This window comes from Lingula anatina, chromosome 3 (assembly GCF_051362555.1).
Source record: "Lingula anatina isolate TDL-2025a chromosome 3, LinAna3.0, whole genome shotgun sequence".
NCBI classification, from domain to species: domain Eukaryota; kingdom Metazoa; phylum Brachiopoda; class Lingulata; order Lingulida; family Lingulidae; genus Lingula; species Lingula anatina.
In genome coordinates, this window is record NC_141769.1 from 3764434 (window position 1) to 3782298 (window position 17865).

At 37.2% G+C, this 17865-nt stretch overlaps 1 protein-coding gene across 3 annotated transcripts; it reads left to right on the plus strand.

The window, feature by feature from the left end:
- Nucleotides 1-17: 17 nt before the first annotated feature.
- On the plus strand, nt 18-14024 carry LOC106152447 (cyclic AMP-dependent transcription factor ATF-6 beta). 3 transcript variants are annotated; one of them, XM_013526031.2, is made up of 14 exons: nt 18-199; nt 4795-4898; nt 5879-6002; nt 6360-6439; nt 6810-7200; nt 7406-7557; nt 8045-8122; nt 8509-8616; nt 8973-9070; nt 9324-9620; nt 10041-10238; nt 10612-10732; nt 11104-11188; nt 11555-14024. In XM_013526031.2, exons 1-14 carry the CDS (start codon nt 127-129, stop codon nt 11746-11748), a joined length of 2103 nt encoding a protein of 700 aa, XP_013381485.2. In that variant the 5' UTR covers nt 18-126; the 3' UTR covers nt 11749-14024. The 3 variants fall into 3 exon arrangements, with proteins under 3 accessions (XP_013381485.2, XP_013381486.2, XP_086863574.1); XM_013526032.3 differs by lacking the exon at nt 18-199 and adding an exon at nt 2981-4588; XM_087007448.1 differs by lacking the exon at nt 18-199 and adding an exon at nt 2981-3361.
- The last annotated feature ends 3841 nt before the right edge of the window (nt 14025-17865 follow it).

Below are 17865 nucleotides of genomic sequence, written 5' to 3' on the forward strand. Positions count from 1 at the left end.
GTATCAGATTGGCATGTAAAAGTGCCACCTATCGAGTAAATAAAGCGTAGCACACGCAGACATTTATCTGGAAAATTACAGCATAAAGAAATCAATTCTGGTGTTTTTTCACAAGTTTAACTGGCCATGGCGGCGGATGTTTTATCAGCCACTGATACCCAGTTTTTTGCGGATAATTTATTGTCGAATGAAGATTGGGGTAAGTCTATTTTTGCTAATAAGATGCCAATAATTGAGTTGTTGCCAGGTACGAAGAAATCGCACCTGGGCCATACACCCACAACCCGGATGTTTCTTACCCTGCGATGTCTCTCTGGAAATTCTACTGGGGCGTATCTAAAGGTTCCGTGAAATGAGCGGTATAGTGTAAACCATGTTGTCGTCTGTCGTGTATCGTTCCACTCTGATATTGTATGTTCCGTTTCCTGCATTTGTCGGCTTTGGGAACTGAAAATTGTAAATTGCTAAATAGTAGCTTTTAGTTTCACACTACCAGTTCTAGGGAACAAGGCGTACTATATTGCTGCAACAGTGTGATGTCATGTCTTATCATACAGTATAACTTGATTGTAGCAGTAAAACAAACAGTGCTTTGATGTCATTTATGTAGTTTTTCTTCCCAAGGCAAGGTTCACAAAAATATAACAGGGTGAAGATAAATACATGTATGTTTAGGATGTAAAATCTTTTACTATTCCTTATTTTTCATCATTTTTTGCACTTTTTATGTTTTTTCCGGATTAAAAATAAATTACATGTTCAGTGATGTTGCGGAAAAACACACAAACACACAAGAATTTTGGCATCAGCAGCTGATTAGGAAATTATGAAATGTTTCATGAAATTGCATAACTTTACATGTTAGCTTATTTCATTTTCTTCTGTATTCTAGATTTGTTTTTATACCACTGATGGTACCTCATTGTGTGAAGAGATTTGATATTATTCATCACTAATTTTGAAAAATATCACATAATTTAACAAAGATTTTTTTAATTAATTATATATTGAGTAGCTTGCTTGTGGCTTTAATATTATTTTTTTTAAAATTCAGTTCAGTCTTTATAACAGAGTATGGCGTAAGTGTTTGAAAATGAGTGTGATCTATTGTTATAAATTATCTTGTTGTGACAGTGATAATAGAGACATTTAAATTGCCTTAATGATGATAATTAAAACTGTACTAAATGGCACTTAAGTACTGATAAGATATTTAAGATATTATCTCTTTTACAACCCTCTTCCTGTGATGCTACTCTATGGGAAATCTTACTGTAAAGCAATGAGAAAGATAACAATAATTAATGTTCATTGCTAACTGACTTATATACTGTAGTGACAAATTTATAGTTAGGATACTAGTTTATGAAGAGGTGATATTTGGGTGCATGTGAAACATTAATGGAGGATGATAACTCTAAAATCTACAAAAAAATGTACTGATTATGATATCATTTACTCTTTAGAATTTTGTAAGATTTAAGTGATCAAGTCCCCCCCCCCCCCAAAAAAAAAAATATATAACATTTAATAATAATAATAACAAGTTAAATAAAAGATCCAGGCAACCAAAGTGAAAAAAAAGAGCACCTGTTTAGAAGACTGACTTCTTTTTGCCTTAGATGTTTTAAGACTAAACTAACATTTTGTCATAATCTGTACTAGTGTATGTGTTTTAAACTGATATCTTATTCAGAGTGAAGCTATAAGGTGCTGCTTGTTTATAACTACAGAAGGTCATGGACTTATTATACATGTATATAAAGGGTCCCACATATGACTTTATAATTGCTTTTAAAATGCCATATTTTGTCTGCTGGCAATAAATCAATATTCCCAACATTTAATTACCTTATTTTTCCATGCTATACTTTCAACGTAGCTTTTTAAATTAATATTTATGAAGTATCAGTTCACATAGCAGTGAGCACTATAAAGACTTTGTCTCTTTGTCTGATAATGTTTTGCCTCAGGTTATCATCCTATCATACAATAAACAAAGTTATCCTCTACAAACAATTGCCATTTAAGTACAAACAATCATATTTTATTACAATATGGCAATAGTAATAGTTTTGTGTTTATATTATTGATTTTATGTTTCTGTCACCTCATTTCTGTTTGCAGATATATCTCTGTTAGATACTGTGTATTGTGTCCCAATTGCTTGATGTTGGCCTCATTTTTCATATAGAAGTAACTTATTTTTCATGAGAAAATGTCATTCTGTTGGCATGATTACAAAATATGCAGGGTTATTATTTCAGGATTTAATAATTCAGTTTTGCCTGATGATGTAGTACGTAGCATGCAGAAGATAGGGGTTGTCATTTCCACCTGAGAAATTAGTGTGACAACAGGACTTTTGAGAAAACAGCCTGAAAAAAATATCTGCCACATTAGTAATGCACTTCAGCAGAAAAAAAAAGAGAATTTAAGTCATTAGAGAACTAAAGAGTGGTGAAAATAATTTTTAATGGGTAGCATGCCTAGCAACCACAGATTGGTACAGTTTATTTTAGTGAATATACTGTAACTGCAGCATTAAAAGAGTTTACGATGCATGAATATTCAGCTTGATTGCTTACAGGTAGAAAAAGATTTAGACTGAAGAAGCTATTGGGATTGATTATTTATGAATGTAGGAAATCAGACCATTCACTATGATGATTGTTGAAATACTGAATTTAGATATATATCTGAAAGCATTCTGCTCATCATGCCTGTTTTACTGTGTAGCATTCTGAAGTCCATTTTTTTCCCAAGAAATAGTATGAGTACAAATATTTTCAGTCTTCTTTTGACCAAGCAATAGTTTCCTGTTATATGAAGTGAAGTGTGTACAAGAGCAAAGCCTGATCTTAACTCAAAGGAGATAAGTCCATGTATTGTTGGGTGATTACATGTCTAATATTGAACTGAAGAGGAAGTCGGGTCATTGTTTGTGGAAAAGCTAATGGTGGTATAACTATAATTGTTCCATATATCTTTGTTTCATGCACTACGTCACCTGTCTATTGTGTTACAGCTACAATACATCAAAAGCTTGGATCAATTTGTCAGGTCAAATATGATTGGTCATTTAACACTTGCTATGATGCGGGCACAGGTAGCATTTGTAGTCTTTGTTTCTTTGTCTCTTGGGAGTTTCACTTGCTGGTTGATTATTTTTGGTCTTGCATTTTCTTCTGTGTTTTTTGCCATGGAACAGAACTGGCCGTTGCTGGACTCAGCTGACCCTTTAGATGTGGTGTACGCAGAATATTTTCAGTGAATAATATCTGGTTACATCAGCCACAAAAACAAGCACAGAGTTGAGCTGGGGATACCATGTGGTCTATAAATCATCTCACTGAATTAAGTAATTGCCATTTAATTCAGTTGTTTTGAATTTTTTAAAACTGCTTTTGTACTGTTCTTCCATGTGGAAATGTGAAATGGTCTGGAGGACTTCTGGCATGGGAAATATCTCTGAACTCTTTATTAAGCAAGATGATCATGTGCCTATAATATAATATAAATATCACACTGCATGCAACTGTTCTCATGTTTAAAAACTTATCTTGAAGAAGGAAACCAGGGAATAATTGTTAAACACTTAAAGAAGAGCAGAAGAAAACAAGTGTTGAAATTACTAGTTTTGTAATATGCGATGTCATTTTTTTTATGCTGATGTTTCTTCTTGAAAAGAAGTGATTGCTTTGCTTTGGAAAGGAGGCTGCTAGGACTAGAAACTCGGGTTTTCTGGGAAAACAGTATCAGAGCATTGGAAGCCAGGTCATATATAAAGTAAAAACCTACTGTACATCCTTTGCTGCAGGCAGGTGGGCTTGCATATATGACACTGGCGGCTCTTAGAATTTCAGATATATGCAAGTGTCACAGATGTTGTAGCAAGACTATAACACATTTTATAGCCAGTAGCAGTCATTATCAGCAGTAGTTTTCATACATGAATGATTGGAATAGCTTTATTCTTGTGCCTTGTTATGGCAATTTTGGGGATGGAATCTTGAAAACAAGAGAAAAGGGATCATTTGTGGCAGTTTCCAGTTGATTTAAGAAGGCATGCCTTCGGCGCAAGAACCCACGTTCCAAGACTTGAGACTGTAATGACTCTGTGATGTAAGAGTTATATCAGAGCTACAGTGGTACTGGTTTTTATGCAGATTTTTTTATTCAGCTATATTGGGATTGGTACCAAGAACATGGCTTTTGTTGGTTTAATGTTGCTGGATTTTTTGGCAACTTTAAAAGCAAGGCACCAAAGTTCAGAGATCTAACAGTCACGGAGTGAAGATACAACCTCGAGCAGTTCTTCTGATTGTAGTAGAGGCATAAGCTGAAGGCTAGGCAATACAAACCTTTACCTGTCTCACATCTTACACTTTATAATACCAGCATTGAAAAATATTGCTTGTGTGCTAAATTATTAAGTATTCTGAAGTGAGTTATTTCCAACGCATTGCTTGGAACTTAAACGACGGAAAGATTGGAGATCTATACAATTTTGCAAGAGGGAAAGAAAGACTTGAAATGGCATATGAAAAAGCATTTTCTTGGTTGAACAATGTGTTTGGATACGAAGGTTGGTTACAAAAAAGAAAATTATCAGTATATCTCACAACAGGTTCATGATTTTATGATAATGTTGAATGGTTGAGATCGCACTGCATGTTTCTTGCGGAGAAAGATGGGTGTACTAGTACAGCAGTTATGATGACTCTCTACAACCAAACAAAATGTGTTAACACAAGGACAAGTTAGGTACCATAATATATGTAATCTTTCCAGATCCAGCTCACCTGGACAAGTTAGATGACTTCTCCAGTCTCATAGATGTGGAGGCAAGTTTAGCCTCTGATGAACTGCTTCACCAGCTGCCACAGGATTTAGAGGTATGGAGAGCTATCTTGAATAATGAAGAGATTAATTAATGAAATGAACATAATTTTTTGCTTTGCTTGATAATGTCAAGGAAAGTGGACAATTGGGTGTCAGCTTTACACAGGGCATGTACGAGCATGCATCTTTGTGTTGAAATTTAAAAGACTGTTGACTTAGGATTATCTTTGGTTCACTCAGTGATTTCAGATCTCTGTGGGTTTTCATACTTTTTGTTGCATATAATATGAAGTTTTTTTTAAAACAAATTGTTCCCTCCAGAAGTGCAGTCAGTGAAATGAATCCCACTGCCTCTACAATGTTAAACTTAGTGCTAAGAATGTTGCTTCTGTGGTGACATTAAGTAGACTTGAAGTAGACTGGGTTTATAAAAACAACTTCACACTGAAATTATGTCCTCATTTTAAGACTTTGAGAGAGATTTTGGTCTACTTCAATTTGGGATAAATCTGCAGTTACTCATTATAAAAACAGTAGTCATTTTTCTTTTTATAAACTAAAGGCCATTTTTATTTAATTTGACTACTACTTATTCAGATATTGGTTCAAAGGGGGCTAAATGATTTTGTCTAAAAGTGTAGTCCAACATTCAGTGTGAAGGTCCTTTGTGAAACAGACTTTGCGGGCCAGGTCAGGAATAATCTCAAACTGAAGTAGGCCATACTTTACTCAAATAGATAAGACCAACTTTTAGGCTGTATTCCCAGAGCTTTTAGATCGATCTATCCCCGCAGGGAGTCTCACTAAATTACTGTCAGATAATCCAAATTAAATGTCCGTCCCGCCTACTACAAGCTGTAAGGGGGTAGTTAACTTTCGTGTCTGCTCGGCTGACAGCTATTTAGCGTGAACCCCCAGGGAGTTAGGTCGATCTAAAGTAGATCGATCTAAACTCTGGAAATGGGGTCTTAGTCTCAAGTTGTTTTGTAGAAAGGGACCCCAGTACCTCACAGTATCCCCTCCTTGTTTTCAGCTGCCTATGTTAGAAGATGGTATGAGTCCTGGAGAGTTGGGGGAGTTTGACTTTGGTCCAGACTGGATGGAAACAGACGGGTTGAGGGACCCTGGGGATAACAGCAGTGACAGTGGCATCAGCAGTAAGTAGACAGCTGTAATCAATGTCACTTAAAATTGCTGAACAGGGTGAATTGGAAGATGTAAACTGGTGTGCTGAAATGGAAGAAAAATAAAAAATATGTCATCTTTTAAAGTCATACAGAATCACACTGTGAAAGATATTCTTTTGTTTTTGTTGAATTTTTGTTGATTTTTAAAAAAATAAATTCTCACAGTGAAAATACCAATGCTATTGTAATTCACAGTCAACTAGATCACAAGAAATATGTCAGAAATTCTCTAATTATCAGCTTCATTAAGTTTGTACATCACTGTAGCTAAAATAAAATTAAATACATTAGTGAGGCATTCATAAATGTTGTTGTTTTTTCTTCCAGGTGTTAGTATCAAACAAGAACCTTTCTCCCCTGCTCTATCTCATACCTCAGATTGCTCTGGTGACTCCTTCCTTCAGCAGGTAAGAAATATTACTTGATGCCTGGATTTAAAATGAAGTCTGCAATATTCACTATTGTAATGAAGTTGTGCTGTTTTGTTGTTTATTAGTTATTCATTTTCTCCGTGCAGCATTTGTATTTAAGCATCTTGTTAAAACTCTTTAAATTTGTGGGTCTGGTTTAAATTGGTATGTCTAAGAAAAAAACAGGTTCAAGGAAATAACCTTTTACTCTGATGGAAATTCATGTGTGTAGTAAGGTTAAGTCATTACATAATCGCACAATGTTTGATTTCTATACAACTATTCTGCAACCTACCCCAAGATTTTTGTGTCACTTCATCAGTAATGTAGGAACTGAGTAATGAGAATATAAACGTTGTTGTTGCAGACCCCCCTTGATCAGCTGCCATTACTGAACCAGTTTGATGTGAAGCTTGAGAGTCCTCCTCCAACTCCTCCCCAAGACAACAGTGACAGTGCAGTCCAGTATATACAGCCTTCAGCCATTAGTTGTGGTGTCACATTCCAGAAGGGGGCAGCAGCAGCAGCTCAACCCGCACACAGCAAGCCACACATTACCACAGTAAAACTGACACATGTAACGGGACTGAACCCAGACAGTAAGCCACTGCCACCCGAAGTTGTCAATGTGTTGAATTCTAAAGTGAAGATACAGCCCAAGTTACCCAATAGTTCTGCCTGCGTAACCCCTGCACCCTCCCCACCGCCACCAACGCCACCTGGTGTAGCACCTGGCTCACCCTGTGCAGGTAGTCAAGGTAAGATGTAGGATTGGTGATGAAATCTCAGTGTTTGTGTTAATGTGGAAACCATGAGTTCTTTCTTTGATGTCATTTACACCAAAACCAGTACGAATCTGTGTATAATGCAGATTATGGTTAGAAGACAAAAGACTTTTTTTCCTCTTGATTATTAGTGAAGAAGAAGACTGTCTAAATTTAAAAGTATTTTCCTCTATGTTAGGCACAGCTGCCTCCAAACCCCTAGTTCTCACAGCTGAAGAGTTTGCCCGGCTTACTGCCCAGGGAGTACTGAAGTTCCATCCCCCAGAGCAGGAGGCCAACAAGACCAACAGCTCAGTAGCACAGTGTATCCCAGTACCACAGGGAGAGGATGTGAGTGTTTGGAAATGATAGCCTGACTTCTACAGCCAACATGGGCTAGCTCCTTAAATATTAAAATGTTGTGGCCTAACTTCATTGGCAGTTGATTGAAGTTTACTGTACCAGTCAAAAATGGTGTATAGATGGGTCTGTTCATTTAGGGTCAGAGTCTGATAAAAATGCATATGTGATAGTTTGAAAAAAAAAAAAAAAACAAGCACACAAGGTACCTGAAAGTCTGGGTAGCCTTTTCCCAGGTTGTAGTAGTTTGATAAGTCTATTTTAGATGCATGCCAGCAACATTTTCAGTTGTGACCAGTTTTAAGAAAAGTCATTCAAATGATGGTTGAAGTTTTCACGTATTTGCAAGTGAATTTAGATGTGATTCAATGATAAATGATTTGTTTCTTGTTATTGCTTTGTGCAATTTTGGTATATCAAATTATATCAGAATTTTATTACCAAGTTTTAATATGTCTAATCCATTTTGTCCACACAGCCAAGAGTTTGGAAACGACAACAGAGAATGATAAAGAATAGAGAATCTGCAAGCTTGTCAAGAAAAAGGAAAAAAGAGGTATATTTCATAATATATTAAAGTGGTTCTTACAAACATTGTGTTTTTAAATGATTTGAGAAAAAGTTGAAAACTGACTTGAAAACAGCTGAAAAAAAGCACCTTGTGGAACTAAGGCCTTTATATGATTGGATGATGGGAATTTTAATCTGGATTTTGACACGAAAAAATAAATAATGCCAACAAATTTTGATGTAAACTTTCTGCATTCTATCATTTTTGTAAAGTAATTTTTGAAAGGGATATGAATTTGATTTTGTTAAACATGAAACATGTCACAGCAGCATAAACACATCTGTTTGAAAAACAAAAAAATGTATTTGATATGTAATGTCTTAACACTTATTTGAAAATAAAAGTAATAGAAAGCAAAATATTTTTTTCAGTACATGACTACAATAGAAAATCAACTTCAAGAGATTTCAAGAGAGAATGAGAAACTCAGACAAGAGAACCAGAATTTGAAAAGAAAACTTAGTTTATTAAATTCAGAGGTAAATATTCTGTAATTAGAACACTTCAAATAGATATTTAAAATTCTGTGCAGTAAATTTTTAAGGAGAATTTTATATCTAAGTCTCCTGCATGATTTCATTTGTATTTTGTGTCAACTATATTTATGTCCACTTGTCTATATCTATTTGTGTTTATGTATTTATTTTTTAAAAGAATCTGTTAGCATTTTTGTTAAATTTTTCATTAATTTTAATCTATTTTATAAATTGATTGACTTAGGATGAATGTGCACTCTAGATTACATTACAGTAATATATATAATTATGGATTAAAATTACATTATGAATTTTCACATTAATTTATAATGATTTGTCATCCACTTTCCTATTTCTAGAACATGGCATTAAAGCGCAGCACAGGTTCAACAAAGGTGACAGCCACCTGCCTACTTACAGTTCTCTTCATGTTTGCCCTCAATTTGGGGCCCATAAAGTAAGTTAACCTGCTGACATAAAATAAACAGTCTCTTAAGTTAACTTAAGTATCAAAAAGCTACAAAATTTATTTTGTTGTTTGGAGGTTTTCACATGATTTTTACTATTATATTAAGCAATGCCTGTTTATTTTTGAGACGTAGAAGAAATAGATCTAGAAGAAAAATTGCCAAAATTTGAATTTTCTGCCATGGAAATGGTTTTTTGATTCAACTTGTGCTGATACAATTTGTATTATCCATATATTCCAGCAATTTAGTATTTAAAAGCTCATCAGAAACCAGCCTAGCTGCCATTCCAATGAGTTCGGTCCATCCTGGAGGTGGGCGCCATCTATTAACCTATGATGAAACTATGCAGCAGCCCATTAGTGGGAAGTATTTCCCAAGGAGCAAAGCAAGCTTTGAAGACATTGAGAGCACATTAGCCGAACTGAAGAGGGGATTTGAGAGAGAAAAGTTTTTCAGAAAAAATAAAGACTTCATTGCATTTAATAGTGAGCTGGAGTCCCTCTGTCCAGTGTACTTCAATAAAACTGAATCTCAAAGGTAAGCATGGAATACAACTGTGATTGTTTTTATTATCTCTGCTTGGGGAATGACCCCCATTCCTCCTTGTCAACCTACTCATCTGAAAAATGAGTGAATAAGTGTGTTTTTGATTTTGTTGCACTGGCTTGTCAGTTAAGCTTGTAGAGAAGCTGTTCCATTTCTTTGTTTATGGGTATGTTTATGTGCATTTAAGACCATAATAGCACAATCTGCCTCTTAGCATTTGTCAGTGTATTTTATTTCCCTGCTGGGAGCACATTTGAAAGTGCTTGCAAAAAATCAACCTCAGTGTTCTTATTGGATATGTTTTCGTGTAGGCTGTGTGTGTGTGTGGGTGTGGGCACGCGTGTGTGCATGTACATGGATGTATGGGTTCTCGCCTGTCTTTATAACATATGTATAACCACTGTGTTCCAGGCTGGCTAACGAGCTGACGGGGTGGGTCTTGGCACACAAAGAAGCCCAAAAGAAAAAGAAAATTTTAGAAGAAAACATCAGGGAAAAGAAGGCTGTTGAGGCCAAGAACAGAAAACCTACCAGGAAGAAGTATGTGAAACCAAAGACATTGCACGCCATGATGAAAGGAGATTTGGACATTAAATATGCAAAGGATAGGTGAGTTGATATTTCACAGCTGTCACCATAAGGTGAACATAGGATTAACGTCTGATTGTATCAGCATTTCTACTTTGCTTCTCACCTCCTTTTTTCAAACAAGTAATTGTTCTACTTCAGTTGTCTTTATCAGGGCTTTAAGTCAGCTGTCACTTAATGCAAAGGAAATTTACTCTGTGACTGTGAAACATATTCCTAAGGCTGTTTTAATTTCTTTTATCCAACCTGTTGTAGTTATAATTTGTGTTTCACAGCATATATTCCCAGTTGCCTTGTTACACAGTTTTTGGCTGTAATGGAGAAACATAGCATAATTTCAACAGCAGCTGCTTATCAGGTTATTGATGTTGATGTTTCTCCTTTGCCCTTTCAGTTACCCTGGCAGTAGCCAGTATCAGGTTCAGGTCTTCAACAGCCCAGACAAGAGCTACATGGATTTCTTGGATTCCATTCACAGAAGAAATGACACATTTTACGTGGTGTCTTTTAGAAGGGTGAGTTAAACCAAGATGTGTTCTCTTTGTATATTGAACTTTCTTTAGAAGTGTGTGCATGCATGCATATTTCAGTGTGAAGATGTTTGTCTTTATACACCAAATATTAGATCAGTGTTTGTGATATGTGATTCCAATCTGTCAGTCAAGCAGGACTTTCGGTCATAGAATTAATTATCTTAATCTTCTAATAATTTGCAAACTGAGGTCCATTTCTATCAGAGGTTCTATTATGTCTGAACTTTGGCTCATTTCATTTGTAATAAAACTCAGGTGGGTAAAGATTGTAATAATTTATGGCATTTATTGCTTGTATAAAGTACATTCTTGTTTTTATTATATTTATATTTTATATATTTCCTGTGTTCTAGGATCATCTTCTCTTGCCAGCTGTGGCTCACAATAAAACCATGCGGCCCAGGATGTCCCTGTTGATGCCTGCACTGCCACTGAATGGTGAGAAACGCCACAGATTTGGTTACTTCATATTAGTTCCTCTCCAGTTATTTATTACACAATGAAAAGTGTGCACACGGGGCACCTGTCACTTCTGAGTAGATTGTTGAAGTGTTGTTTGGGTTGCAATAGAATTATTTCAGTTTCAGGCTCGTAACTGATTATTACGGAAAAATTTTTAAGTGTTTAGGTATTTTCTAAGAGGAAATGCCTATTACAATGCTTCTTCTTATACTACCTCTGCTTATAGTAAAGATTATAAAAGTGGTCATAATGATGATGATAATCCCATCTTAAAGACATGTGATTTTAAAACTCTTGTAATTATCACAAATTGAAATCTAAAAGGTCTGTTCCCTGTTCCAGAGACTATGCAGCCCCCGCCAGGTGACATGGCCATGATGCAGATAGACTGTGAGGTGATGAACACGCGACTCTTGCACATCAAGAACACCGCTGTGCCGTCTTTTATGAAAGAACCTCCCAGCAACCTGACGCACACTGTCGTAACAAACACGGAGACTCCAGACCATTTGCCGCGAGAGGAAGTGATTCCATAAGAGAGACTGTTACGTACCTGAAGCTTTGAAGTACTTGTTGCTGTGAGGAAAAAAAGGCAAAAAGGGCAAAACGAGACTCAGGCAAATTTCTGCAGTTTTTCAGTGTAGTCTTTTCAGGTTTGCTGTACAATACCTCAGTGACATTGTAAGTGCCTCGACATTGTAAAAATTGTAAAAATATTGGGTCAAGCAAAGCATAGACCAGGTTAATACTATGACAGCTGTGAAGATGTAAGTTGTGCTATAGTAGAGGGAGAATCTCTCTCACAGTTCACTGACCACAACAGTTGGTGATTTCCCATAATAATGGCAGCACATTCCATATTGTAAACATCATAGACTCGGTCTTTCTTTTTCTCTTTCTTTGTATTAGATTAGACATTTTTTCATTTTGTTTCATTCTTGGATAATAGAATGATTGTGAATTAAGTATAATTGTTTTCATGATTTCATTTATTTATTAATTATTAGAAGAGTAAATGCAGAATTAGGCAAAGATTTAGGCAAGGCAGTTATTTTTTAAGTGATGTCCAGGGCTCCAGAGACTTCTTGAGATTTTGTATCCATTCAGGATCCAGAAATTTAGACAGGTGACAGATTGCTCAGAGGTTCTGGTACATCATTCATTATACTCTCTTGATATATGTGTCATATTTGTATGTTTTTTTTTTTTTTTTTACATAAGCCATTTCAGTTTTGCAAAGCTAATATATAGCGTTGAGTTATATCTAAATCATGGTGAAAAGTAAAGAAATTAGAGAGGTGCATGCTTATGGAGGAGGATTTTTTATCTACTGGATTCTCCTTTTTTCTGTTGTTTTTTCTTCCTGAATTTTATATGTGGTAGACCTATCCATATAAATATCCTTATGTTTTCTAGTCCTTGGTTTCTAACAACCAGATTTGACAAATAGTTTATTAGAGTTTTATGAAAGAGCCCTTCAGTTTTTATTTCTTTACATTTTTATACGGTGCATATAGTTATAGATTGTTGTTGTGTGGACTAAAGATGCATGATGAATGCAAGTTTTGTGGTCTTGTAAAGATCTCAGATGACAAATCTTATAAATATAACCATTGATATTTATGAAACGGTGTATCATATTACAATATTGATTCCTTCTGTGAGGGAAGACAAATAAGATTTTTTTATTGTTGTTATTAACAGTTGAGAATATCATTTTAGTAGGAGTAAGATAATAACTTCAGATGTAGGTGGATGATTATTCGGGATAAATTATTTGTAGTTTTTTGACATAGTGTACTTTGTGCCTGGGATAGTCTTCTTTTAGATTGTAACTCAAGTCTTGTAATTTACTTATGTTTTTTTTAATTAATTTTGATTATGAAATTTGATGTGTATTATATTGTTGTAAATGGGTAGGGTGTAATCATGGTGAAATTATCTATTTGTTTTTATATATATGCATTAGAATGTGTCTCAAATGCAAGATTTCAAAGTTGTCTCTGTAAAAACATGTAAGTCTATGTTCAGTAAAATATTGGAATCTGTTTAAAGTGAAAAGAAGTATCTAGATTTGATTGTTGTTGAATTTTACAGATGGAAAAAACTTATTAGTATTTTCACATTTTAAATATGTTTCGGAAAACAACATTATTATTATTATTATTATTAGAAGGGGGTGCGTCCAAGTGCACTTCAATATCTGAATACTAAATTTATTTACAATTTGGTTTGTCAGGATAGACTAATCTACAGTTATGATAGTGCAATTGAAGTTTGAACATTTTCTGAACCAGTTATGGTAAAAAATTAGAGGTCATCAAACATAGTGCAATTTTAGAATATCAAGATTTTAATGCATTGTTTCTGTTGTAGGTTTGATATGTTTATATAATGTGTGAAGTCAATATTGCTATATTCAAGAGTTGATATGATGTAAATAAACTGGGCAATCATTGGAATTTGAGCATAACGTGAAATTGATATTGAGCACAAATTTGTTCCTTATTTCAAATGTGATTTTAAAGACACAACTGTGGCTGTTTTACACATTTTGTGTGTTAGCTGAGCTTTTAAGATATCATACCAAATCATTCATATTTAATTTGTTTAGCTGGGATTGAGCTTGAATCCCGTGTTCAGCACTCGGTGAATATTCATTGGTGAAAGAGAGTATCGAGCTAGCAAGGCATTCCTGCTCTTACTTTTCTGCTTCAAGTATGTGTAATGTTATTTTCACATTTTGACTATGAAATTCGTAATACTTTTTGGTTGACAAGGGATTATAATAAATACTTATTTCTGTAAAGAATGTGGGTATTATGCATGCTTTATGTGTACCAACTGGTTGTAGTTACAGTGGACAAGACATGAATGTAGTTTTCATGCCACACTTACAAACGTCTCAAAGAATACATTTCACCATATTTCATGTCTACCATACGTACCCTGATATATGACAAAATTTTGAAAACACTGCGAAATGACAACTGATCACTTCAATGAACAAACTCCAATAATTCTCATTTTTATAGCTTCCAGAAAAAAAGCTTGTTTTGGTTAATATAATTGTCTACTTTTCCCTTTGCTGAAACGTTTTCGTTGACGGCCAGTATATTTTAACTTAACGTAATTTTATGGAAAGCCACACGGAGTTAGTTATAGCTCAATTTAAGTTCGAGATCTGTGGCACCAATAAAAGGACTTTTAACTGAAGAGAAAGGAAATAAAATTGTCGACGCAGATGTAAACTTTCTAAAGTATACCGTATTATTATGCAAAAGGTAATTTGCTAGGTCCCACGGGCGCCCTCATTCGTTCTCGTCTGGTGACATCCCGATTCAGGGGCCAGGTCGTTGTCGTGATGGACTGACGTGCCTCATCCGGGACTCGAACCCGTGACTTTGCGTTACCAAGGTTGATGACGTTTTGGATGTCTCATTTGCATCCATGCACGCTACCGACTGCTCCGTGACGGACCCGCCCACCCTCCGTACGTGCGAGTTTCTTCTTATAGTAATCAATCGCAATTTTTAATAAAAATCAATTCTGGCAAAAACACTCACACCGTTGCTGCTGCGACTCGAACCGGCGTCCGTGCGTCTGCTGGTTGGCAAGACAGCAGAGTTACCACGCAGCCACGACAGCTCCGTTGATACGATGTCTTCGGATGGAAACTTTCAACCTCGTCACGGAGAGCGCCAGATTTGGTGTACATGTGTAGACCTGCTGTCGCAATCGATAATCCTGGTGCCGCATTTCAGCCCACGCAACCCCAGTCCCCGACATGAACGGTAAAGTTCGTGATGTACACGAAGTCGTGTTTGACAACCCGACTCGGAGCTCGGAGTTTGTTCTATACTAAGATTGTTTTTGGCTTTACCCATGATATTAAAGAGTACAGGGGGATCAGAGGCGGTGCACAACAGGCGGGTTTTACTTTTAGCGAGACCAAAAGAGGAGAGAACAAAAAAATACAAAACATTCAAGTGTTTAATTACTGGCGGCGATTGCAGCCATGGGAATTTGGAGTAAAACATATATTTGGCAAATAATTCCGCCGAGGAGATATCGTTTTTCTACCGAACACGGTGAACAGGTGGTATGACGTGCTGTTGTACGGCCGGAAAAGCTACAGAATCAAAACAAGTTGGATCGTATTCATTGATAGGCCTGCTCTGTACGTTCCTAGTGAGATGACTTCGGATGCTTTTATTTTCATTTGGTTTTGCATTGAGATAACGTTTGGTTTCACCTTTGACGTTTTAGAGCACGATGACGTCCACAGCCGTTCACACCTCGGCGGTTTTAGTATTGAGTAGTCTTTACTCTTTCCAATGTCGACTGCGGACCGTATGAACATATGAACAGTCTTGAGAACCAAGGGCCCAAGATGGGAAAGGAGGGGCATAATGAGACAAAACGTGAGCCTGATAAAAGGAGTAGAGGTGACGCGACTTTTGTAAAAAAAAAAAAATCAGAAGTTTTCTCTCTGCTAATCCCACCAAAAAGATGGCCCATTTTGATGAAATGCAAGCCACACGGAGTTAGTTATAGCTCAATTTAAGTTCGAGATCTGTGGCACCAATAAAAGGACTTTTAACTGAAGAGAAAGGAAATAAAATTGTCGACGCAGATGTAAACTTTCTAAAGTATACCGTATTATTATGCAAAAGGTAATTTGCTAGGTCCCACGGGCGCCCTCATTCGTTCTCGTCTGGTGACATCCCGATTCAGGGGCCAGGTCGTTGTCGTGATGGACTGACGTGCCTCATCCGGGACTCGAACCCGTGACTTTGCGTTACCAAGGTTGATGACGCTTTGGATGTCTCATTTGCATCCATGCACGCTACCGACTGCTCCGTGACGGACCCGCCCACCCTCCGTACGTGCGAGTTTCCTCTTATAGTAATCAATCGCAATTTTTAATAAAAATCAATTCTGGCAAAAACACTCACACCGTTGCTGCTGCGACTCGAACCGGCGTCCGTGCGTCTGCTGGTTGGCAAGACAGCAGAGTTACCACGCAGCCACGACAGCTCCGTTGATACGATGTCTTCGGATGGAAACTTTCAACCTCGTCACGGAGAGCGCCAGATTTGGTGTACATGTGTAGACCTGCTGTCGCAATCGATAATCCTGGTGCCGCATTTCAGCCCACGCAACCCCAGTCCCCGACATGAACGGTAAAGTTCGTGATGTACACGAAGTCGTGTTTGACAACCCGACTCGGAGCTCGGAGTTTGTTCTATACTAAGATTGTTTTTGGCTTTACCCATGATATTAAAGAGTACAGGGGGATCAGAGGCGGTGCACAACAGGCGGGTTTTACTTTTAGCGAGACCAAAAGAGGAGAGAACAAAAAAATACAAAACATTCAAGTGTTTAATTACTGGCGGCGATTGCAGCCATGGGAATTTGGAGTAAAACATATATTTGGCAAATAATTCCGCCGAGGAGATATCGTTTTTCTACCGAACACGGTGAACAGGTGGTATGACGTGCTGTTGTACGGCCGGAAAAGCTACAGAATCAAAACAAGTTGGATCGTATTCATTGATAGGCCTGCTCTGTACGTTCCTAGTGAGATGACTTCGGATGCTTTTATTTTCATTTGGTTTTGCATTGAAATAACGTTTGGTTTCACCTTTGACGTTTTAGAGCACGATGACGTCCACAGCCGTTCACACCTCGGCGGTTTTAGTATTGAGTAGTCTTTACTCTTTCCAATGTCGACTGCGGACCGTATGAACATATGAACAGTCTTGAGAACCAAGGGCCCAAGATGGGAAAGGAGGGGCATAATGAGACAAAACGTGAGCCTGATAAAAGGAGTAGAGGTGACGCGACTTTTGTAAAAAAAAAAAATCAGAAGTTTTCTCTCTGCTAATCCCACCAAAAAGATGGCACATTTTGATGAAATGCAAGCCATACGGAGTTAGTTATAGCTCAATTTAAGTTCGAGATCTGTGGCACCAATATAAGGACTTTTAACTGAAGAGAAAGGAAATAAAATTGTCGACGCAGATGTAAACTTTCTAAAGTATACCGTATTATTATGCAAAAGGTAATTTGCTAGGTCCCACGGGCGCCCTCATTCGTTCTCGTCTGGTGACATCCCGATTCAGGGGCCAGGTCGTTGTCGTGATGGACTGACGTGCCTCATCCGGGACTCGAACCCGTGACTTTGCGTTACCAAGGTTGATGACGCTTTAGATGTCTCATTTGCATCCATGCACGCTACCGACTGCTCCGTGACGGACCCGCCCACCCTCCGTACGTGCGAGTTTCCTCTTATAGTAATCAATCGCAATTTTTAATAAAAATCAATTCTGGCAAAAACACTCACACCGTTGCTGCTGCGACTCGAACCGGCGTCCGTGCGTCTGCTGGTTGGCAAGACAGCAGAGTTACCACGCAGCCACGACAGCTCCGTTGATACGATGTCTTCGGATGGAAACTTTCAACCTCGTCACGGAGAGCGCCAGATTTGGTGTACATGTGTAGACCTGCTGTCGCAATCGATAATCCTGGTGCCGCATTTCAGCCCACGCAACCCCAGTCCCCGACATGAACGGTAAAGTTCGTGATGTACACGAAGTCGTGTTTGACAACCCGACTCGGAGCTCGGAGTTTGTTCTATACTAAGATTG

What these genes read in the sequence shown, in the direction of transcription:
- LOC106152447 (XM_013526031.2), top strand. Translation starts at nt 127, where the DNA reads ATGGCGGCGGATGTTTTATCAGCCACTGATACCCAGTTTTTTGCGGAT. An exon ending in CTCAATTTGGGGCCCATAAA is followed by an intron (nt 9,071 to 9,323) that starts GTAAGTTAACCT and finishes CATATATTCCAG; the next exon opens with CAATTTAGTATTTAAAAGCT. An exon ending in AATAAAACTGAATCTCAAAG is followed by an intron (nt 9,621 to 10,040) that starts GTAAGCATGGAA and finishes ACTGTGTTCCAG; the next exon opens with GCTGGCTAACGAGCTGACGG.